This window comes from Agelaius tricolor, unplaced genomic scaffold, assembly GCF_023055355.1.
Source record: "Agelaius tricolor isolate 1412-34295 unplaced genomic scaffold, bAgeTri1.0.p SCAF_10, whole genome shotgun sequence".
NCBI lineage: Eukaryota > Metazoa > Chordata > Aves > Passeriformes > Icteridae > Agelaius > Agelaius tricolor.
In genome coordinates, this window is record NW_027269270.1 from 17046742 (window position 1) to 17071436 (window position 24695).

The 24695-nt window shown below is 40.1% G+C and overlaps 1 protein-coding gene across 1 annotated transcript in view; it reads right to left on the reverse strand.

Annotated features, from left to right (window-relative positions):
* The window catches only part of CERS6 (ceramide synthase 6), a 97772-nt gene that overhangs the window by 15845 nt on the left and 57232 nt on the right, over nucleotides 1-24695 (reverse strand). Inside the window, exons 5-8 of the mRNA XM_071434972.1 lie at nucleotides 19463-19513; nucleotides 16790-16882; nucleotides 10672-10800; nucleotides 7192-7298 (exon numbers count right to left, since the gene is read on the reverse strand). Coding sequence (XP_071291073.1) covers nucleotides 7192-7298; nucleotides 10672-10800; nucleotides 16790-16882; nucleotides 19463-19513 — 380 coding nt within the window. The remainder of the gene's footprint in view (nucleotides 1-7191; nucleotides 7299-10671; nucleotides 10801-16789; nucleotides 16883-19462; nucleotides 19514-24695) is intronic.

Consider the following 24695-nt stretch of genomic DNA (forward strand, 5'->3'; position numbering starts at 1 on the left):
TCAGTTTAATCCAATTTTTTTAATAATTATTTGTGCTTTCAGAGATATTAAGGGTCAAGCTCTGCTATTGTGCAACACCAATGAAAGCTATGGAATGTGCTCATTTACATGGGGCTAGGTTTCTCCCAGGGTGCTCAGCCACCATGACCCCCTCCTAGCTGAACACAAATCAGATGCCAGCTCCATCAGGGCTGCTGATCATGGTGGTCAAAAGTCTTGACTGTTTCAAGCTGGTAAGTTAACTTACTCTCCTGCTTTTGCACAGCTATGATTTTTACATCCCACATCTGTCAGAAGCTTGCAGTAGCATTGTTCTGCTTTTGTATTGACTCTGTAGCACCACAAAATATGTGCCTGGGGCTAAAGATATCTCTAAGAGAAAAGGGGCTGAGAAGAGGCAGAATGTTTGCACAAGTTCAAACTACCTACCTGAGCTGATTTAAAAGTGGCTAAGATGTCTGGCCACAAGAAAAACAACCATGCTGCTTCCTTTGCCCTGACACATTTATGGCAGAATAATTCTGAGCAAGAGAAGTGCCACTGCACAGGTATTTGTCCTGTTTCCAATTGGAGCACAGGTTTTAGACAGGACATTTTTCTTAATTAAAAAAGAAGTAAGAACCCAGCTGAATAGGCTATCCTTTACAACAGAATGAATTATTATAGCCACAGAGTACAGTCTATAGAAACTAAAAATGAGGATAAGAATGGCTTTGGAAGTCTGATGAAATCTTTTTTCATATAATTTTTTCCTGCTATGATCACACGAAAATTTTAAAAATGGCAACTCTGAGCAAATGCCACATTTTGTTATTTACATTGCAAGCCCATAATGGTGACTGATGCCTCTAACCTTTCCATTTCTTATAGCTTCCCTGTAAATATCTGGATAAGTATTAACCTGTACTCCAAAGATTTCACCCTTGCTTCTTGTAAAACTCCAGAGGCCTGAGTTCACAAATGCTGTAAAAAATTGAAGGAAATAAAATAACTAGGCATTAGAAAGGATAACATCTGATAATGTTCTGTCAGAAGCAGATGGGATGACAACACTATATACACTCTTCTAAAGAGCTAAGATGAGAGTTGTGAGTAAATTTATAGAGATTTAGTTAATTAAACATTCTTTTTAATCCATATTTGAATATACTATTGTTAGTTTGCCAAAACCTTGTTATTAAATGGTCTTGATAAACTGATTGATTATAAGTTGCCTGCTGAAACTACAAACAGGCTGAAATGTAAGCAGATAATTTTTGCTAGTTCTACAGCATCCACTCAATGACAGTATGAATAGCATCAGAAATCAAGTATCAAAATCATAATTTATTCTTTCAGTATCTGCTACCCACAAGCAACATGTGATTATGATTGTGCCCTGGTTTAGACAATATTCTTGGCAAAATGAGCTTAAAACAGTGTCAGAAGAGATCATCTTAACAAATTATTATTATTATTAAATTATCCTAGCTAGGCTAGAAAGGTTTACAATCCAACAACAGTAACCAAAACCATTGCAAAACAATTGTGTTCATTCAGAGGGCAGACAAGGTCTGGGCAGCTGGGATTCATCTAACTACTTGAATTCTCACTATGTGGAGAACCTGACCAGGACTCTGCTTTAACCACTGCCTATGTATTGCTTTGGCACTGTAGGGTGCTTTAAAGGGTAGGTTGGAGCTTTCTGTTTCACCAGTAAGTTCAGAGGAGTGAAGCAGAGTGACTCTGCTGGGGTCCACATGCTGTCTTCCCACACAGCGCACATACTCCAAGGGCCAGGCAGGACAAAACGTGCCAGGAAAGAAAACCAGCATGAGAGACAACAATTCAACTTCACTGCTTCTTAAGAGCTGTACAAACCCAGCCAATATCAGCTAAAGAACAAAATGAGAGGGTCAGCAAATCTTTGTAGCAGCTGCTTCTTATGGGGGTTCTGCAGTGCCCTATTTGCTCAGAGAGAAGCTGATTCCAGGATAAATGAAAGGAAAGAGAGCAGTTCAAACTGGCAGTACTGTATCACTGTCTGGAAACACAGTGTGTGCACTAAGGACAGGGCTATGCCCCACACTGGTGTTCAGCCAGTGGTGGAACTCAGGAGGAGCTGTCCTGCCAGTCATGCAGAGATGACTGCAGCTCTGGTAATGAGTAACTAGGATTCATTAGAGCTCACCATGCTGAACAGAAGTGAATTGTAACTCATGAAGAATCACACCAGGCTTGTCTGGTTCATGCAGATACTCACTGCCATGTAAAGGCAATTAGATTATCAGCCATGAGCCAGACTGTGTGTACTGCCATGAACAAGCTTTAAAAATTAAAGAATAGCAAGGAACAAAGCTGTTCTTCTGAGGATTGGCTGACCCATACTTATATAAGGTACATTGGCACCAAAATCTCATTTAGAAGCTACACACTGCAGTTGATGAGGAGACATACATCTGAAACAGCTTTGAATTTTAACAGTGAGAATTATTTTTTTCCATTTTTTCCCCCCAGAATATTTCCAAACAGACTCACAAAAAGAAGATCCAGCTAAGATGTACCTACTGGCATGAAACAAGACTATACCAACTAATCAAAGTAGTTGACTGTCCATCTTCACAGCTTTTAATGTGATACAACACTCTGGACACTGACAGTGTACAAAGAGATCAAGAACAGAAGGGCATAATAAGGACTACCTGGATTATACCAAATTTGTCCAGATGAGAACTTGTGGGACAGCATATGCAGAACATGACCTCTGCTCTTTATAATCTGCTTCAATCAGGCTTTCACTTAAATCTGCACTGTTAAGGCACTATTTTATATTTCTCAGTGCATGTGTGTAATACGAGCATGCTGAGAATTCACAGGTCAAGCCATGAATGCCAAGGCTGTTTGCTTGTGTCCTTGTCTTTTGACAGCAGTACTTGTCAGCAACACTTCCCTGAAACACACGTTTTTACCTCCCAGACAATATAACTCATTATAAAAGTAATCAAAAGAAGTGAAAAACTCCAGAAAACTGCATGCTAATAACTAGTCAGAGAAATTTGAAAGAGCCTGAATTTAACTGGCTTGGCCCCTAAACCTGGTAAATAAATATAAGCCCATCTTCCCTGAGAGCTTGAACTAACTGCTTTACCCAGCCTGATTAGACTAGACAAGGGCTTGTATAATTTATATTAATTTTTGGTTGAGATTGCTTTCATTCTTCCTACAATCCTGGTTCACCTGAGAAGGCACCATGTTCCCCCTGACTCATGGAGAGTTGTGTTCTATGTTGTAATTTGCTAGAACAGTGATTATGTGCAAGTGGGAGAATTTCACAAGCAAAATGTCTTGTCAGTGAAAATAGCAGTTTTACTCCTACATTCACTTAGCAGCAGGAGGCAGAAAGTATCCTGGGGTTTTTGAATTATTGCTGAAATGAACTCCAGATGCCTGCAGAAAGACTGCTAAATATATACCTAATTGCCAGTTCCTTTTGTCTTAGCCCTGCTGTTAAACACCCTTCAAACAACAGCATTTGATACATTCTGAATTCTCTATGAGCACCTCTATGTACAATGAAGTGGCTCTTGTGCCAAGGGGCAGCACAGCAGGGCCTGGGAAGTGACGTCTCTGCCAGCCTGTCTGGGGTATTCACCTTCCTGTGTGGGGGAAGTTTTCTTACAAATTACAGCCTTGCTTTTACATTACATGCACACTGATTTTATACCTCTCAGCCTTTATGCTAGCAAAATTTGCATATTTATGTAATATTAATCAGGCACCAAATTTTGTTATTTTGAATTTTCAGCAAAGAAGAGCAAAACTATACTTCCTGGCCTGCTGCCACTCCAGTGAGTCATCTTTGCTGACATGCAAACTAATAGAACTGAAGATTTAGAATTGCTGTTTCATAGAGGAAAAGGATTTGGGAGACAAGCTCATGTATGCCATGGCTCATCCCTGCCAACTCTGACTCCCATATGCATTGCCTGCAGTACAGCTGAGAACAATGAAACTGCCTCTGGCTTTATCTAAGGGTAGCCATGAGGAAGAGATACACAGAATATTCTGAGTTGGAAGGGACCCACAAGGATTATCGAGTCCAACTCTTAAGCAAATGGCCCATACAGTACTCCTACCAGCAATGCTTCAAAGTTGACAAACATCAAGGCTTTGGTCTGGAAATAAAAGGGTCTTTAAAAAATCAAAGAAAATTTTTATACCACACTAAACTATTTGCATATTCAAATAAATAAATGTATTTTTCATTGATTAAGGGATACACTGGCTTGGGCTTGCGTAGTTTTTTTTCACGGTAGGTAGCATAGGGCTATATTCTGGATTTGTGCTGGAAACAGTGTTGGTAATTTCAGGATGTTTCTGTTATTGCTGAGCAGTACTCACACAGAGCAAAAGCATTTTCTGCTCCTCACACAGCCCTCAGTGAGGAGAATGGAGCTGCACAAGGATTTAGAAAGGGACACAGCTGGCACAGCTGCCCCCAGGGATACTCCACACCATATGGTGTCATGCTCAGCATACAAACCTGGGGGAAGAAGGAGGAAGGGGATCATGTTTAGGGTGTCAGTGTTTGCACTTCCCAGGTCACCATTACAAATAGAGCCCTGCTGTCCTGGAGATGGCTGAACACCTGCCAGCCCACAGGAAGTGATGGATGAAAGCCTTGTTTGGCTTTGCTTGTGTGGTCTTGCCTCAGCCTATTCAACTGTTTTTATCTCAGCTCATGAGTTCTCTCCCTTCTACCCTCCTGATTCTCCCCCATCTCACTGGTGGGAAGTGAGTGAGCAGCTTCTTGGGGCTTTGTTGGCAGCTGGGGTTAAAGCATGACAAAGCAAAGGGATCACCAGGGTAACCACTCCGGTTGTGACAGGGAGCACACAGCACACTGTCAGTTGCTGCATTCCTGTCAATGGACAATCCCTGGCTCACTCTTCTTTACAATCTCCCTTCATGTATTTCTATATTGATAATACCCATTTTGAGCTTTCTCTTTTCTGTGCTAAACCATCCTGCCTGTCTCAACCTCTCCTCATGTGAGAGGTGCCCCAGTCCCCTGATCAATCTCAGTGACTGCTTGCTGGACTGTCTCCAGTAGCTTTGTGCCTCTCTGCTACTGGGGAGGCCAGAACTGGACAGTGCTCTGCATGTGGCCTCAGCAGGGCTGGTAGGAAGGCAGGGTCACCTGTCTGAGCCCACTGCCCACCCCCTCCTAAGGCAGCCCAGGGTTCCAGCAGCCTTTGTTACCCCGAGGGCACAGAACTGGCTCATGTTCACCCCAGTGTCCACTGGAGCCCCCAGTTCCCTGGTGCAAGGCTGCTTTCCTGGTGATCAGCCCCCAGAAAATGCTGCAGGGCTCTGCACTGCTTTTGCTGAACTTCTGAGGCTCCTGTTTGCTGTATCTCCAGCCTGTTGAGGTTCCTTCCCTTTGGATGGCAGCACAACCCTGTGGTGTATCAGCCATTCCTCACAGGTGAGAACATGAGCAAACATGCTGAGGGTGTGCTCTGCCCAATAATCCAGTAATTATGTAATTACAAGCCAGTAGTTTCATCATAGAAGGTTACCAGGTTGGCCAAGTATGAGTTCCCCTTTGCAAACCCATCCAGTCCTCATCTGACTGAGCCCTCCCTTAAGCACACTCATATACTGCAGTCTCCAGCAGCACAAATGCACTGGTGAAATTGGGTCCTCCCTCCATTTCTCAATATAAAACAGAAAACAGGGGTCAGGTGAAATCCTATGAGCAGGAATGCCACCATTTTTCCTATCTGAGATCATGGAAGTAAAAAAACCCAGCTTATTTCATTTACAGAAATTCAGTGAATGGCCCAGTTGGCTTCAAGGAAGGACAGAGGAAGGGAAGCAAAACTGTTTAAGAAAGGAAAAAATGCTCCTCAAAGAAAATAACAAGTGTTTCACACACATGCAGATTGTGTGTCTATCCATTTTCGTGTTTTCTCATGTTTGTTCACCAACTCACAACACAGCAGGGATTATGACAATATCTTTGGAGTCATCAAATGCTAAATGAGACTTCTACATTGTAGGGTTAAGCAGAGCTGATGACACAGCTCCCTAAGGGCATCTTGCTCTTACCCTGTTTGCATTAACAAAACCTCAAAGAGATATCATTAGCGAGGTTTAGAAAGGAAATTGGAGCAGGGAGGTTGACATTGGCATCTGTAAATCCTCTGCATATAAGGAGCTCAGTGGTAATCTAAATAAACTCTACAAAGGGTACAATTTCTGGCTTTCTTGCTGCTTCCCAAAAACAAAACTGTCATTGGTAATCTTCTGATGCAATGAAAGACCTCTCTTACTTGCCTGGAAATACAGGTATCTGTGCTAGTTCTGTTTATAAAAAAGAAAAGATTGAAAAAAGAGCCAAGGCCAACACCTTCTCTCAGCCCTCCTCATATATAGTGTACAGGATGCAGAAAAACTTTAATGCATTTTTACATGAAGTACATCCATGTGTTTCCTAATTAGCCATCTGCCCCCTGATCAGAAGACCCCAGCTAAAGAACCAAACAACTGTGCTCAGTCTGTGTGCATGCATGTCTGTGTACCTACAAGAGTGTGAGCACATGCAAGCAGCTGACTGTCTGGGAAGATGTGAGACCACAGTAAGAGCTGTGTAATTTCACACCTGGACAGAAGTGTTACACAGCTGCCCCAGGGGCCCCAATTCAAAGGAGAGGTGGAAAAGGAGTAGTCTGCAGTATCTCAATCTGTATGGCAACAACATCTTTATACGTATTTCAGCAGGTCAGATTTTACTTATTCCACTGTGTTTTTCTTTAAGCTGAAGGTGTTCATGAAGCATGCACTGAAAGCTACTGAGAATATTCTAGCTTCAAGCTTAGCTGCTGGTTGGTTTTTTTGGTGACTAATATTTTCATTTTCCTCTCCTTTCTTGCTAACACAGCCAGCCACCTGCTAGTCTGAAGCTATGCTGTCTCCAGCCCACTTCTAGCTTAAAACCAGCAGAAGGGCCAGATATTTCTCATCTAGCACACAGTAAACGCAATGGCACTCTAGCAAACAGGCTGTTTCAACACCTGGTTATGTCTGAAACCCTCCCTGGTGCTTTGGGAAACAGAGTAACAGCAATGAATCGTTTTCAATTATAACATAGTTATTTCCAAGCTTGTTTGGTGCCTAGAGCTTGAGCAAAACAATGTCCTTACTCACCATAAGGGATATATGCCAAGCCTACTGACAATGAAGACAACGGCAAATGTGAGGAACAGAAGGTCACTCAGTTTTTGACACTTGCAATAGTTTGCCATTTTGGCAGCCTGCAAAAGAAAAATATGTCTTTTTATTTCCATGAGGACAACTGAATTCTCTTGTACTGTGTATATAAGCTGTAAGAAAAAGAAGAAATCAAATTTTTATGAAATCGCTAACATTTTCACTGGGCCACCTCACAGTGATCTTGGAACTCCTCTTCACCAAGCAGCTGAAAAATATCTTCTTTGGAAAAAATCCCAAACCAGACTACATAAAAATAGAGTATGTATTTAATTTCTTTATTTCCCACTCAGTATCATTTTTGAGATTCTACAATTTCAGATTTGCAAAACTCTACTAAACCTTTTACTGAACCCCAGTATGTTTATGTTGTCTTTGTCCCCAACCTCTTTACCTGCTTATCTCTCACCTTTCCAGTATGCTCCACTGGCATTTTCAGCATCCATCTACCTTCCATGTGCCCCATGCTCTCTGACCTTCTAGTAGCTGCTATATATAAACTTTGTCTCAATTTCTCCAGCACACCCCATGTACTACATTTTTCTGAAGCATCTCTTCCTTTTCTGCCTAAACAGAATAGTTTCCACCTCAAAGATTATACCCCTCCCCTTCAAGTATTTTCCCAAGGCTCTCTTTTCAGCTTCTGCTTTCTAACTTGTTGTCTTATGCTTATATTTACATGCTTTTCTCACTTGTCTTCATGCAATCTTCTGACTCTTTCCCAGTGAAGGACTCACTAATTCATTACTCTTCTCTGAAACTGCTCATTAAAACACTGATCTTCCCAGAAGTTTCTTTACCCTTTTCTCCCTGAAGAAAATGGTATATAGGGAAGGAAGCTTGTTTTAAGATGTCCATGCTGCTTCTACAGTGTTAATGTGTGCAAGCACTTAATTATTTTAAAATAACATCTGCTTTGAGGCAGGGTCAGTCTTTCTTCATGTTTTCTGTCAAATGTATCCAGAAAGTCCACTTAAGACACTGGGAACTCTTTTGTGTCCACTTAAGCCACTTGGAACCCTTTCAAAGCTCCTTTCTGAGGGGACCTGCATCCAGCTCCCAGTACCCCAGAAGATACTTGTGCAGGCTTCCAGAGTACTAAGAGGGAGCAAAATTACTACAACCAGCCCTACAGAATAGGGCAGAATTCAAACCAGAGAAAGAGATAATCTGCATGCCAAAACCAAACCTGCACTTTTGGATGTTACCCAATTTCTTCAATGTTCAACTAAAAACCAGAACATGAAGATTATTCCTCACTAAAGAAACCCAGTTAAGAAGCTCCCAGAATATGAGGAAAGACATCACTGCTGTGAAGAAAACATAATCCTTCTGAATCAGTCCTATTTTCTAGAGGACACACACAAATTTCCTAGCAGTTTGAAGGAAATAGCCTAGTTTGAAGGGAAAGAGAACACTTTGGTGCCAATATTCAAAGCAGAAGCATTACTAACTTCCTTGCTTTTCAGATGATGGAAAATTCAGTCCAGGAATTCTAGATGTATTTCCATGGTGGCAGTCTGAAAAACTGGTTTCTTAGTGCATGAGGCTGATATTACTATAGCAACTTGTAGTAGTATCATGCCATTTCTCAAAAACAGTACAGCTATTGGGCATTGGTTCTCAAATAACAAATTACAATAATTCTACAGATTATAGTGATAAAGAAAGACTAGAAAAAAGGGGAATGAATATGTTGTTGTTGGATGGAACTTGGCCACCTAAGACAATAGAACACTATCTTCTGAATTTAAAAACCATGACTACAACTGAGGAACACAGCATTAAAAATTCTTGAAAATCCTACTATGGCTCTTCCATACTTCCAGATACCTTAAGATCAGTGGAAAAAATATCACCTCCAGTATTCCCACCAATGCACACTACATTTTGCAACGAGAATAACAAAAAATGGTGCTTTCCAGCTTTCCAGTGGATGTGTTCCATTATGAAATGGTAGATGGAAAGAGTCTAGCGCCCTCCAGAAAAAGGTTTTCATTTTTACAAATATGTAATAGGTAACACAAGTCAGGTGAACAACTGACCCATCACCGCAAGCCATTTAACCAACTTCTTTTGCAGTTTGATAGTTTTCTTCCTCTGCACTGACCTTCCCCTCAGTAATGTCAGCACTCTGCAAGAGTCCATCTCCTCTCATATGGCACCAGTGCTGTGACCCACTGCCCTAGCAGAATTTCCAGTCAAACCAGACTGAAAGACCTGACTAGAAAGCCCACTTAAGTATGTGCCTCATGAGGAAGCATATCTGATCAATGTTTGCAACTGGTGAGAACACCAGCAATTCCTCTTTGTCTCAGTTAATAACCAGAGGGTAAAGTTTTAGCTAGCCTAGTACAGCTGCTCTCTAGTGTTTTTATAGTTCCACAGACACTGGTCTGATCTAGAATAAACATCTTTAAGTAGTTCTTTCTGGTGGTGAGAAAAGAGGAATGATGAAAGTTTAGGTGAAGTCACAGCTAGCTATACACATCGCTAAAACAGAAAAATAAACTTGCAAAGATATGATTATTTTTATCCCAAAAAATCCATATTCTTTTTTGGTTTCTATCTCAGGAAGCCATGTGCTTTCCAGATCAAAAAAGATTAAAAAAAAAACAACATATTTACAGCACTACTGAATCAGAATGGCAGGATCTTGATTTTGCAATAGGTGACTCACGCAGTAAGTCTATTTTCTTGCATAACAGGTATCCTTGCAGGTACTTGAATAAAAAATAATTTCAGACAAAATAGTTATTAACTTTGGAGGAGAGTTCAGAGACAGTAAAATTCCAGCATGACCCATAACTGATGCAGATAAAGGATGATAACATCTCTAAGTTGCCACTATGGAAGTTCAGACCATCTTGCCTTAAAAGAATTTCAATCATCCCTTCTTCTCCAAATACAGCTGCTGGTACTGGGATCCAGAGGCATGGGAACCTGGAAAGTCAGAGGTCAGCTCACTGGCCATGCCCAAATAAGCCACTAAATTGTCCAACACCCTCTGCCCAGCAAAGCAGAACAGAAACACACCGTGACACCTTGATTCTTTCAGCAATGTCAGTGTCATTGCTCCACACACCACGTCACAGGGGTTAAGAACCAGGTGAGCCACTTTCACCACTTTCCAGATTTTGCAATTTTAGCTTTTGATTTTCCCATGCTGTATTTAGAATCTGTATGTAACCCTCCCTGGCATGCAATGCATTACCAGTCTCTGCTCTGTACAAGAAACATATTGAAGGAGAAACCAGTCTGAAGTCAGAAATATGCACTGCTACAAGTGCAAGATATTTAGGCAAGGAAATACACTATATTAATCACCATTACCATCTTGAAATGGCTTAGGAAACACTTGTTCTGCATAGTAAAAAGGTTCTGCCTAGAGACAGGATGACATAGGAATGATCTCACCTCTAGGACAATATCAGCTGCATCATGGAGACACAAGATCAAGGTTCCCACTCGTGTCAGATTGGTCACATATGAGAAGGTAATCAGGGTGACTGTTACAATGTGATGTGTAAACATGATTCCAAAGTCCTAGAGAAGCAGAAGACATAAAAAACAAAAAATACAATGAAGCAAACACTGATATTCTGTACTCATATACAAAATTGGACGGTTGTTTCTTAAATCCAGCATTATATTTAAGTTATAAAAAATATCTACTATATAAGTGTATTATACACCCTGCTCTATATTTCATTTAGACTGAATAAAAAAATCATTATATGTTAACCAAATGCAAAAACATTATTGAAAACTAGGCAATGACCACACTTCTCAGTTCAAAATAATTTAACCTAATAAAGTAAACATTTGCAGTTGAAGCTACTTTGAAAAGGCATATGTACATGCAAATCAAATTCCACTGTAGTTTTTATGCATCAAGTAACATATTATTATAACAATATGCATAACCAAGTGCCAAATAATTCACCATTCAGAAGAGAGAAAATAGCTACAAAGGAAGGCACTAGTACACTAGGACAGCAGGCACCTACCAAGAACAACTGGGAGAATCCCAGATCCAGACTTTTATTTGTTTGTTTTTAATCAAGGTGTTTTGTCTTCACACTGTAACAGGGTCAGGAAAGTCTTCAAGTGAGCTGGAGCATCTCCTCCTAATTGGTTCTAACCCACTGCCTCCCAAATGATGCAGGCTAGCTGGTCTCCACACCGGTAACTCAGTTATTTGGCCATAAAGTAACTGTTACTATTGAAAAATCTGGGAGTGGAGGTGCTCCCAGAAGTACCCTCACAGATACTTGCCACGGGGCAGATAAAGCAGAGGGAACAACCTGCCTGCCTGGACGAGGCTCCCAGACTGATTAATGAGAGAACAGGACCTAATGAGACTCTTCTCAGCAAGGCACTGAGTCAGTCAAAAATAGTCTTGTTGGCATTTGCTGAATGACTTGCACAGCTTTGAAGAAGTGATATTAAAACCCTTAAGATCACAGGCAACATTTAACTGGGAAGTTTCTCTATGCACCAGATGTAAAATCTGTAGCACAGCTCCCAGCAGATTCAGTGGCTCTCATGCAGAGCTGTCAGAAAGGAGAGAGATCCAGGCAGTCAAAAGGAGCAGTTCCTTAAGGCAGCCTGCTCACCAAGTGTATTGGGAGGTGGAATTTGGCTTTCTGATAGCTTTTGTTGGCCAGTCCTGTTGAGCTGTGGTAGTCTTCAGCTAAGTGGCCTACAACAGAGAAAACCAAAACTGTGCCTTTAGAGGGGCAGCATCTGGTTTGCAAAGGGAACCTGTGCTGAGCAGGAGGGCCCTATGGAAAGTGCCATGAGCTCCAATTAACACAGGGGCAGCTCTGGAAAAGCAGCAGCTCCAGCCCCTGACTGCACTGTCTGCTCAGTCCTGAGAAGCACCCTGCACAGTGTTCCCACAGCTCTCTTTGGGAATGCAGCAGGCACCACTGGTTTTAAGGATGTGCAGTGCCACTGCCTCCCAGTACCAGCACCTGCAGTCCATGGAAAAACCTGCAGCTTGGGCGGTCTCACTAACTGCAGAGGGACAGGGCCTGCTCCCAGCCTATCACTTATGTTCAGTGCTGTCAGGTGCTACAAGATCCTATTTCCTGCTCCTCAGTAGGCACTGCCAGTACCTCCAACACAGACAGAAGAAAAAGACAATCAAAGGCTGTTTGCCTTTCTGAGTGTCCTGAGGGAAAACAAGGGTATGGCATCTCAGTCATTTCAGGAACTACAAATACACACATAAAGACCATTTCACCACATCACAATAATAAAACCAGCAAAGCACCTACCTTCTTACATGGGATTACAAGGGTAATCTACTGTTATTGCCCTGGGTAAGCTACTATTATTGCCCTGTGGTCATAGTGCTCTTTACCTCCTTCACCTGCAGGCACTATGGCACTGTTCTTAATTTCCCTTCCAAAAGCAATTATGTTAGCACATAGGCAGTCCTAATGGGGCAAAAAGTCAAGTAGAAAATCTCCTCTATTTTCACAGCTGACACATTCATGTTCTACAAATACAAGATTTCTAGTCCCTCTTGGATATTCTTCAAGGCATTCCTGACAATATGGATTATTCCTAAGAAATCCTAATGATCTTGGGCAGCAGTCTTCTGCATTTTTGCATGACTCTTCTTAAAGAAATGCTGTCAGGGGAACTCCTGTAATAATGTTTCTTAAAAAAGACAGTTACTTGACTCTGCCACCTCTGAAACAGAGGTGCTGGACTGACCTACGGAAAACTGTTGAAAAAAAGTAGTAATTATATAAATAATACTGATTTGTTATTGGGATTTTTTCTTTCCTCTTTGTGACACTTTCAAAAGTCATTAATTAATACTATGCTCTGAATATGCTACCTGTTAGACTTTAGTTATACACAAGGGTATTGAACACATAGATACCAAGTGGTACCTGTGTTCCCATCCTACTCCAGCATTTTCACCCACATACAGTAGCAGCTGTACAGGAATGGGCTTCTTAATTTTTGTGGGGTTTTTTTGTTTGTTTTTTTGTTAATGTATTTCAAATCACATGTACGTTCGTGAAAGATGTGTTTATTTACAGAAGATTCATAGCCTCCAGTTGTAACTGCTGGAAGATGTCATGTGCCTAGGTTAAGAAAATCTGTGGTTAAGAATAGGAGAAGGAACCTATTCTAGACACCATCAGTGGGAAGAACAGAGGGCAGACAGCAGAGAAACCCCATGGGTCTCAACTTGTAGACAAGCCCTCTGGAATTAAGGCCTCTGCCATCCACATTTGTTTAACGTGTCACACTCACTGACTGAACTGCCAAGGGGCCATGGAGCATTAGTGCCACTGAAGGGCAAAATAGCAACTGCATGGCTTATATTACAGATCAACAAGGAAAGGGAAAGGTCTGCAAAACACATGCAATCTAAACTGCTTCCACTGAAACAAAAGAAACCAATTCTGTGTGTCTTTCTTTGCTAAGAAAAGTCTCTTTGAAGAAAGAAATCTAGTATCCAAATCTAGCAAAATATAGTGTAAATTTTCTAGAATCAAATTTCAGTATTCAAGAAAATCAGCAGCTACAGATAATTTTGTTCTTGGAATAAGTGAACTGTCATTAAAAAAAAAAAAAGCAAAACACAGAAGCTCTAGGAATTGCCAAATGCTTGGAAATAAAAGGTGTGAATACACAGAAAGGTCTCTTAGTCCTTCTGCAAACCTGTTAAAACTCTGAATAGAAGTTTAATATATTCTTTTAAATGTCCCTGCCAAATGTTTTTCTATTAAACAACACATCAGGTATCCAGAAAGCATGTAAATAAGCCTCACTGCTTTTAAGGTTTATCAGGTGCTTTTGAAACTGACAAACTTCAGTTTTTATTTTTCTAATTATTTTTTCAGTGTTTTACAAAACAGGAGCATGGGAAGCTGGAAAAAGATGATAAAACAACAATTCATACTTTGGAAATGAACACCCTTAAGGGAGAAAATCATTATGGCAAAATAGTAGTTATTTCTGAAGCTAAAAGCATGCCATTATAAAACTGTAGAAGTTGATACACACAGTTCACTGACTTAATGCCAATAGTAGGTTTGTGCAGCAACCTAGTTTGCTCACACCTCCAGTCAGGCAAAGACAATCTGGTGGAATTTGTAACACTTAAATAAAGATAAACAAGTATTTGAAAGTCAAAAAAACCCAAAACCAAACCAAAAACAAAAAACAACCCTGGAAGTAATTTTTGAAGTCATTAGTTTGCTATCAGAGAAGAATAAAATGGAGATGGGAAACAGTAAGTACATTTCTCTTGATCTACAGTAGATAAAAGACCAGTTCTGGAGTTAGGCCAGTGCTGAGGGCTGCTGCTTCCAGCAAGGACACACTGCACCTCTCCTTCAGACAAACCCAACTACATGAAAAAAAACACTTGGCTGAATTCCTGCAGTGCTCAAAACTGCCTGGGCACTTCTGACTGTCCCAGAATACAACACAGCCACTGCTGCTGAATTTAAAGTATCTAAAATGATAACCAAGATTTAGATAAAAATATTCCTTTCACTGTAACATGAAAACATCAGTGGCTTACTCAGGTTGAGAACTGTTAATCTGCTCCATACAAGTCAATTGTGAAATATTACAATAACATCTGATATTAGCTGGCAAGTTTCCTGCTTCCTGTTGAACAGATCCCTATTTCATGTGGGCACCATTCCACACATTGCATATGGGGTGCATTACAAGGCCTCCACATTTTTTTTAACTCAGCCTTCTTTTAAAAGAGAACTACTATGGTGTTGCAAGAACTGGTGTCTCTGTCAAGCTTGTACTCCTTTTTGCCAGCTATTGTAAGTCTCCAGTAGTAACATTTTTCAGCTCAGTGGGTTTCCTTGGCAGCTTGCACTCCAAACAGTTTTACTGTGTTACACCAGGGCACAGCTGCATTTCTCCAATCTGATCTTTCTCGTTATCAATTCTGCTTACACTACAAAAAGAGCTGTCTCCACAGTCCAAACCGGTGAGTGGTTTAATAGGTCATTTATAAATATGGCATCTCCCCTGTTCCCTGCTGGCTGCTGATAATGAAAGGCTTTTGACTTGCTATCATTGCACTGCAGATGTGCTCCTGCTCTCTGCTGGACACTGCACATTCTCAGACAGAGCTGGTGCTTGGGACAGGAGCTGTGGCTGGGGTGTCAATAGGCTGCTAGCAATTCACTTCCCACCTCCAGGTCCCATCCTATTTCCACAGCAGGTTGCCCCAAGGTTTTTCTGATAACAAGTACAAGTCATTTCTATATAACTAAGAAACAGACTTGGCCCCTGCAGTGTAACATATTAGTTAATATTTCTCTTGACTTAAATTCATCTCCATTATCATACAGCTCCCTTAAGCATTGTCTCTATCTCAGTTTGTGAAACTGTTGTATTCATTTCAAGCTCATGATTAACAGATGTTTAGCATATACAGACAATGCAAGCAGGGGATTTATATGTATTCATCATAAATTGGTTGTTTTATTTACAATTTATCCTCCAATTTGGATTTAAATTTTGTGGATGTTTTCTTGAGATTTCTACATCTGGAATAATCTGGAAATCCACATAGAGGAGTGTGTTTCTATATAGGTAGCTCTGGCATAGGACTCCCAGGAATACACGGTGGTTCTAGTGACAGATGAGTTTATTCAGGTCATAATGCATCCTTCATTTACTCTTTTCAGAGTTATGCTCCTGCTACAATTCTAATAAAGAGGAATTTTTCCATTAGCATAGCCTATAATCATTTATTTAAATGACAGCTGAAGGAAACACGTCAAGATATTATAAAATCCTTTCAAATGTTTAAAAAAATCAATTTTGAAATGTTAAAGCCCCTGCAAGAATAGCTCAATGGACTGTTATTACAGAGTTGTGCTGCTTGTTCTGCTATGGACTAGAACTCTCCTCAGAGGAGAGAACTTGGAATATGGAACAGGTTGCAACTATTTCTGGAAAAATATTTCTATTTGGATAGAGTCTTGGTTTTTTTCATTAACAACTCTCTAATAGCAATGCTCAGCTACATGACTGGAAGGGTAAAAATTAAATATAACATCACTTCTTAATATTAAATGTTTTTGTTGTCCTTTTGTAGAAAAATCTGAAAGCCCTCATAGATCTTACCTCACAAAGTGATACTGTGAATTTATGAGGCAGTCTTGCCCTTTTCTTGGTCTTTCATTGTTTAACTCTTAGAAGAAGCAGCACATCTACCAGATACTACCTGTTCAATTCCATTCAAGTCACTGCATGAAAGCCAGAAGGTTCTTTTGGCTTCTGCTATTTGCCCTTCAATATTTTCTCCAGGCTCTTCTTTCCATGTGCAGGAAAACCTCACATTACAGCAACAAGGAGCAGAGTAAGACAATCACAGTTTCTCAGTGATGAGTATCTGCAAGAGTTGAACACTGGAAAGAACTGTATTTCCAGTTCACTGCACATGTAATGCAGCTATTCCTCAAGTAAAGAATTATATGCTAAAGCTTAAAGCTCTCTGTGTTTTCAGTCTCGTTGTTCTTACCTTTCTTTTGACGTCAATGAATTGAGAAAACATTAGGGACCAGTAGAAAGACAATTCAACTATGTAGTAGTAATGCAGGTCAGGAATCAGGGGCTGAAAGATGGAGATGAGAAAATGTTAATAGAGTCTAACTGACATTACAGGCAGCTGTGATCTATAGGAAACATGTTTAATTGCAGGGGATTGTTGAATTATACATAAGTATCCTATATAAAGAAAGATGATGGTTGCCCCTTTCAAACTCTGATGGCTCTGGAAAAATAAAGCTTCCCAACATACTCTCTTCTAATGTTTTAGCCCAGACAATACTGTAATACCAAAAATTATGATGTTGTACATTTGGAACCCAGAGCAAACTAAATTCTGAGTATTTCTAAGTCTGTTTTGAAAGTTTACTTGAAAGATCTTGCTGTATATCAATAATGTGAGTTTAAAGCATAGCAAAAAACCAATACTAGAGTAGACTAGAAAAAAAAGTAATGCTAGTATATAATCTCATCTGATAATGATGAAAATGTGGGCTTTGAGCAGAGCTCTTTATAATACAAATGTCCATTTTTGAAGAATTTAACCATTTTCTGGGGATATATTAACATTAGGAAAGAAGAGAGTAAAATAAATTTATGCAAGCATCTTGTCTGTTATACAACATGGTTACAGAGTTGTTTAAAAATTAAAGAAATTTAAAAAATCCACAACCAAAACCAACCTGGGGTAACTTCAAAGAAGGTAACTGTTAGCACACATAAACACTTTGACCCTCAGCCTAAGAGAGCCAGTCCTAGGAGCTACTCTAATTTAAATGTGCCTCCATGATAGTCACACCTCCATGGCAGCACAGACAGGGACACTGGCAAAGGAGAAGCTCCTGAGGGCATCTCCCAAGGGATTAGATAAATCATCTCTAGAACCCCTTGCACTGGCACAACTGTGCAGCCAAGGAGGGTATGAGCTGTTTCCATTGGCAAGAGGTATTTCAGTTGCACCTTTTATTCCCATTCCCTTTTGCAGACAAGTTCCTTGCAGCTGAAAGCCAGGCCTTGGATTCCCAGGAAATATGCTATGGGTGTTAATTTAACATAGACATATGCTTATGCTTTATGAAAAACGTGTAACTCAAAATCTATCCTTTAAAGCCATCTCTTGGGCCAATATAACTCTTTTCTGAGTCAGAGAGACTGCCAACAGACTTTTGATTATGTATAATTAAAGAGGGAAAGAAATAAGAGCTTGCAATGAACTGCATCATTATTGCAAGGGAACTCTCTGGGGAAAACTTCTAGTAAAAAAATGAAGATTTTTCAGCTGCTTTATTAACAACAGCATTTGTATTTCTCAAGCCATACATAGTGATAGTGTAGGACAATTCTAAAGATGTCACAGATTCCTTCTTGGATCAATAGTGTGTTTAACTTAGTTCAAATGTTAGGTTCCAGCTCTCCATAGACCTAACCTCAATAGGTTAACCTGTGATTATGGCTGTGTCATCACCCAAATGATCCGTTTGACTATGTCTACAGTAAAGTCCAGCTGGATTTCTGCAGTGCATTGTTCAGTAATTTACAAAGGAGTTGTAGCAAATAAAAGATTTGAAATTTTATCTAGTTGTGGAAAAAACCAACAGAAAAAATTGAAACCCCAGGACTTAGCCCTGATTAGCACCTAGTAGATATTTTTATCTTCAAGACAGTGATTTTCATAATGACTTTAATTTGACAATTTGCTTTATGTTGGACCCTCACCACTACTAGAACAATATTAGATATAGTAATTTTACCTCCCACACTCTAAAAGCTGTAACCGACTTTTAAATGACTTTGTTCTTCTGGTAAGTCTGGTAAAGATATGTTCTTCAATCAGTAACCTTCAGGGTCTTTTGTTTTCAGTCAACCTCTTCTTGCATGTAATAACACAAAAAAAGTAGGAAATGGGGCTGAGAGGCACCAGTGACTGTAGCTACATCAATCTAAGAAACAACTGTACCTGAAGTTTCTGAGGGATAAACTTTCAGCACTTCCCCCATTCAATTTCTGCTGCTGCTTCCCTAATGTTTTTTAGTTCACCTTCCAGTCTCTGGATAGAATTTAAGTCATTATTTCTTCTGAGGCTACATGACCAAATTCCCTCAATATTTCTTGGATCAAGATTTCTGCTGAACTGTCTCTATGAACTATTTCCAACAGAGACACAAACTTCAAGAACAGTAGCATCCAAACACAGTTCTGCTCAGTCTCTGTTCTGTCAAGGGCTGTTGACTGTCACAGGGATTCATGTGTCTTTGGGAAAATACTCTTATTCACACTTTCCAGTCAGGCAATTGCTTTTTTCCCCCCTTCCCTGCTCTTACAGAAGGAAAAAAAAATACCCTATACATATAGGGTATGTATATATACATATATATACACACACACATGTATACTTACACCCTAAGTCAAATTCCTTAAACTGCAAACTCTTCTTGGAGCTTTTGGAATTTATTGTGTGGAATTCAGGTATGACAGCTATGTCCATCTTTCCCATCTTGAACTCAAGCAAGATGAGAAGAATCTAGCAACGTTCTGAAATGCTGAGTAGCCCATTCACACAAACATACTGGCACAAAGCTCCACCATTATAAAACCAGGGCTCTGTAGAAGTGTCGTGCTTGTTCTTAGACAGCACTGTAACTTTTACCTGATATGGATACCCACTCCAGCACTGCCTGGTATTCCAGAGCCAGGGTGTCTGAAAGGAAGAAAAAGCAAAACAATGGTCAGTACAGACCACTTTGTGCTATGTTAAGTGTACATATTCAATACCAATGAAGGACAAAAAATATAGGAACAGCTTAGAATTTGCATTTTTTGATAGAGACTATGAAAACCAAATAGAACAAGGAGACTTCTCAGAGTTTCAGAGCATGAATTAGAGCAATTCGCCTGTTTTTGTTGGTACCCCATGACCTCACTTCTGCAAGAGTGCAGACTGAAAGTAACCAGCTCATGTTTGGATGGTCGTATCTCACACTATTTTCAATAGCACAGGAAATTTGTACCTCAGCCAGCTTAAATGTTTCAAAGAAGATTCCTTGCATGTGTTATTATATATAGGCATTCTCCCATACAGGATCCATCCTTCACCTTTACCTAGCCTTATCTACTCTACATTCGAGTACAAAGGGGACAGAACATCATTAGTCAGTCTCCTGGATTAAGGCAGCACACAGCTTACACTTACAGCATTAAATGCTTCCCCTGGATCACAGTTTTTCAGATAAATCCTCACTGCCTGAGAGAAGGCCTGTTCTTGTTTTTACCATCAGATGGAGCAGCTCAGCTCAGGCAAACCATATCAAACTCATCCAAAATACAGTGGGTGAGCATCAAAGCAAGAAAACAGACACTAGGCAGAATGGTAAAGCCCCCAGGCTGAGAATCAGGCTAGGTAGGAAGGATTTTTGAATATGCCCTTTAATGAAAAAGAAGATGAAATGAAATTTTCACACTAATACCCCCAGTGCTTCTGAAATGACAAAGAATAGTTCTTACAGTAGCCTGAAAGGTATGCCAGCATTTGCAGTAACAGACCTCCTAGAGATTCTGATATGCCTCTCTCAAGGATGCCGTAAGAATGCTTAAAGCCCATCCAAATTTATCCTTCCCTCCATCATAAATAACTTCTTCATGGAACCAATTATTTAGTTCTAAGGTCTCCACAGTATTTACTGTGCTATACAAGTTTCCCTCATTTCATGCAATAAAAAAAGGTCTTTGGAAACAGCCACAGTATCTCTGCAAGACAATATAAAGAATCTAAAATATTTCTGTCTGACAGGTGCCTAAATTAGATCCACATAAATATTCTAGGATAATTCATAGTTTTAGCCAGGTTTGAAAAGCTGTAACTGTCTTTCATATCATATTCATCAAAAGATAAGAGATGCTTCCTACCCAATTATTTTTCTATCTAAATTACAGGTCCTAGCAAAAAAAGCATATTTTTCTCTTTCAAATATTATGACATCTTAAGCCTTCTTCATAGAGATGCTTGCTGCAGGAGCTACAGATACAGAGGTTTATGAGCAATTTAAATGCTGATTGCTAAATAAAATAGGCCTTTCTTGATGAACCTATAACCACAAAGCCCTACAGGGTATCACAACTGACAAATAATGTAATGCATGCATTAAGCCTCAAAGACCAATGCAGCAGAATATATGCCCCTTCTGAGCCTCATAAGGCTCAGAAAGCCATGCTGCCATCTCAGACAAAATGCTTCTGAGTAGCTGTTTGGGAACCTAATGGATCCTTTGTGGGCAAGAGCACTTAAAATACCAGGGCGCCTGCAGCACCTTCTTACCCTTCTTTGCTCCCCAGTGTCCCCTTCCCCTTGACTTGCCTTGGCATCTCTGAGTTGCTGTTAATAGCTTTAGCAGCAGGGCACTTGGGTTATGCTTGTCTGGAGGGTTTTAGGGAAGAGGTGGAGGAAGAGCTTGGTTTAAGCACAGCCTTCCTCTCTGACCTCCACAATGAGCACAGCCCTAGACTGCACTCAACACCTAAATGTAAACCATGGTTACAGTTGGACAAAGAAGCATCTTATTTAGTCCTCTGTGAACTTCACAACTGTGGAATACTGTGTAGAGGCTTCAGTAGGAAGCAACAACCTAAAAAAAGCTCACAGAGTCTGCAGTGTGAGACCTAGACCCACCAGTGAAAGGTGGATTAATCATAAGGGACCTAGACCAACATTCCAGGGCTCAAGTGAGTCCTGTGTGTGCTTCTAGGACGTCTGCAAATTTCCTCATAACAGGCAAGGTCACTGTGAAGCAGAGCACAGTTCGGCCTGAAAATCCCATGCTAGATGAGAAGAAAAGGTCAGTGACTTAGCTCCACAACAAATCCTTTTCTGATGAAAATAAAAGCATCCTTCTCTTTTTGCTGCCTGCTGAATACCAAATTCTCATTCTACTTCCTATTCTTGGTATATAATGTCTGAGGAAGGGAGGGACACAAGGGGATTGGGGAAGAGAGGAAATGCAATGATCCTGATAACAAAAAGGCCCCCACTTAACCTGGAAACAGAATACCAAAAACTTCAGTACCAATTATGCTAGGCACAGAGCACCAGGACCACACCAGCACTACTGACAGCCTGCCTTACGGAACATAAAGGAGCTCAGATGGAAACTGAAGTTCTACCACACTTAGGTGCAGTGCCAAATGAATGCAATGTCAGTGACAGAGGATGTAAACAGCTGTTCAATCTGTTGAGACTTACAGTATTAAGGAACAAATCACCATAATTCCTTTACAGGAATATCTATTAAAAACTCCATCAAATCTCTCTCCATCTCTGTGATTAAATAGAGTAATTTTAAAGAATTCCTTCAGAAAGAAAACTTCTCTTGAGACAAGGAAATTACTAAGGATTTTGGAAAAAAAAAACCAGAAAACCCTTCCAAAATTATCTTTGATGTTTGCACACTTAGCCAGAAGCCTCATTTACTTATCTCTAGAGAAAGCATCTAATTGGCCCCTGGCTTTTAGAAAGTCCTAAGAAGTTAAAATCTCCAGGTCTTGGTAAAAATGCTGCTAGAATCTAGTATGTGAAAGGTCAATTGTGAAAGTAAATGAAGGGGGAAAAATAAGCAGTACAATAAAAAACTTCCTGTTTATCACAAAAGAGCTGTTATGCACCTGATTTAGTCATGACTGTGAGGTCATGGTTTAGCTCCCAAAGGGGTTCTTCCAAAATTCTTAGGTAAGTAAGAAAAATCCTCTGATTTTTCCACCAAAAAAAGAAATCTCTTTTTACCAGAATCCAGCATGTAAAAATCCAGGAACATCAAGACAGAATCCCCACATTTCACTAGAGTCAATTTATGTTCAAAACACATTTCAAATCAAAATAAGACATCCTTAGTCCAAAAAGAAAATATTTAAAGTTGCTTTTCAAATTAGATAGCTTTTGAAACTGTTGAACAAAACCAGCAAAATACAGAGCATTCACTGTGTACATGTTCACTACTCTGCCAAGATTTTTATCTGTCTTGGTTAATGCATTTGAATAGAATTTTGTATCATTTGTTACAAGCAATATTAAGTGGAATGGAAATAAGCACTATTAATTACAGTCAAGATAATATATACTTTCAGCAAAGCTCTCCTGATCTCATTTTTTTGGGGCTGATATAGGCAAAGATGCCAAAGATGTCTCACGGCATTTTTACCTACATTCATTAAGTTACAGCAGGTCCTTGCTTTGCTCTTCACAGAAACAAGTGGTGCAAAGTAAGGCCAGAAGATCTCCTCTTGATCAGCTCTCACTTAGCCCCAAAATGCTGTGTGCAATTTGCTCTTACACCCCAGGGGCAAACCTCCACTGTCTGATACCCGTGTACAGGGCAAGACACAGCCAAACTCTCCTCCTCAGCAGCAGCTGCCTTGTCCCAGCACAGGCAGAGCAGCAGCTCCTGCTCCCCCTGGCAGACCCCTCCCTCCTTCAGTGTATCCCCAGCTTTACATCTCATCTACCCAAAGTGCAACTGCAACAGCACAGGAGGAGACTACCAGCTTTCTGTTCACTGCAAAATACAGTAACATTTGACACTGCGCACAGATGTTTTATTATCCAGGAACTGGAACTGATAGCCATTTAGTCAACTGCACCTTTCATAACATTAGGAGAAGGACAACTATTCATAATTAACAGGTTTTTTGGGGTGTTGGGTAGTAGGTTTTTTTTGTTAGGTTTTATTCCATTGGTTGGATTTGTTTTTGTGCATTTCTACTTGTCTAAATGAAATAGTATGTCAATAGTAATTTTCCCCCAATTATGGGTAGGGATTATAGCAACCTTTTTCTTTTACAATGTATTAATAAAAATTCCTTTTGGACATCACTTGGTTGAATAAGCACTTGCTTAGAGGTAAATTGAAATGCTCGATTTCTTTTTTTTCCCTGCAACACCTGCATCCTCTTGGCATGGTGTGCTGGATGGCTGCTGACATTAGAAGGAAAGTTAGATTACCTGGCAACACCAAAAGCATCATTCCTTACTCTCCTCTACCAGTGGCTCTATGTTCTACTATAAAAATTACTCCATCCATGCATGGCAAACCCAAGAGATGTTTTAATAAGTTAGTCTCTTAGATACAAATTCCACAATGATCCTGGGCTTCCTTCCCTATCTTCTTTGCTCAATGAAGATCAGTGTAACTGCAGACTGCTGCCATCTTTCACTCTTAAGGAGCATATATGTCCATGAAAATATTTGCTTCTGCATATAAAATACAAACAAATACATTCTTATTCCTCTTAACTACAGAAAAACTCCTAGGTATTAATTGTCGTAAAACAAGCCAACACTTAAAAAGTTATAAAAGTCACCTTTTCTTTTTTTCACAAGTATAAATATTTTGCTGCTTCCTTCTCTCCAGCAGAAAGAAAATGAAATGATTCCTCATTGTTCTTGATTTTTAGAAAATTCGTAACGCAACAACCAGAACTTTCTGAGTCAGCTTTTCAAATTTTCTACCATCTTCCACTAAGTCTGCTTATGATGTCTTGGAAACTCTCTGATTTCCTAAAGATGTGCTTTTTCCTACTATCCTCTGAAAAGCTGCCCTGAATATAGCAACATCCCTTGCTACTGTTGTATTTGTTTTGCTACTACTTAAGAATTTCTCAGACTAAAGTTCCGCTGATTTAAAGCACACATCAGACAGCTGCCGGTCTCCACTGGCCACGCACAACAGGCTCTGAGGGCACGGCCTTAGCAGCCAACGATGCCAAGAGCACAGGCTGAACTGTGCAATAAACTGACTCTGCAAGCACCACTGCAGGTCACCTACACATCAAAATCATGTATGCTTCCCCCTACCCACAAAATCACCGAGTTCTGACAAAACACCATGCTGGGAACA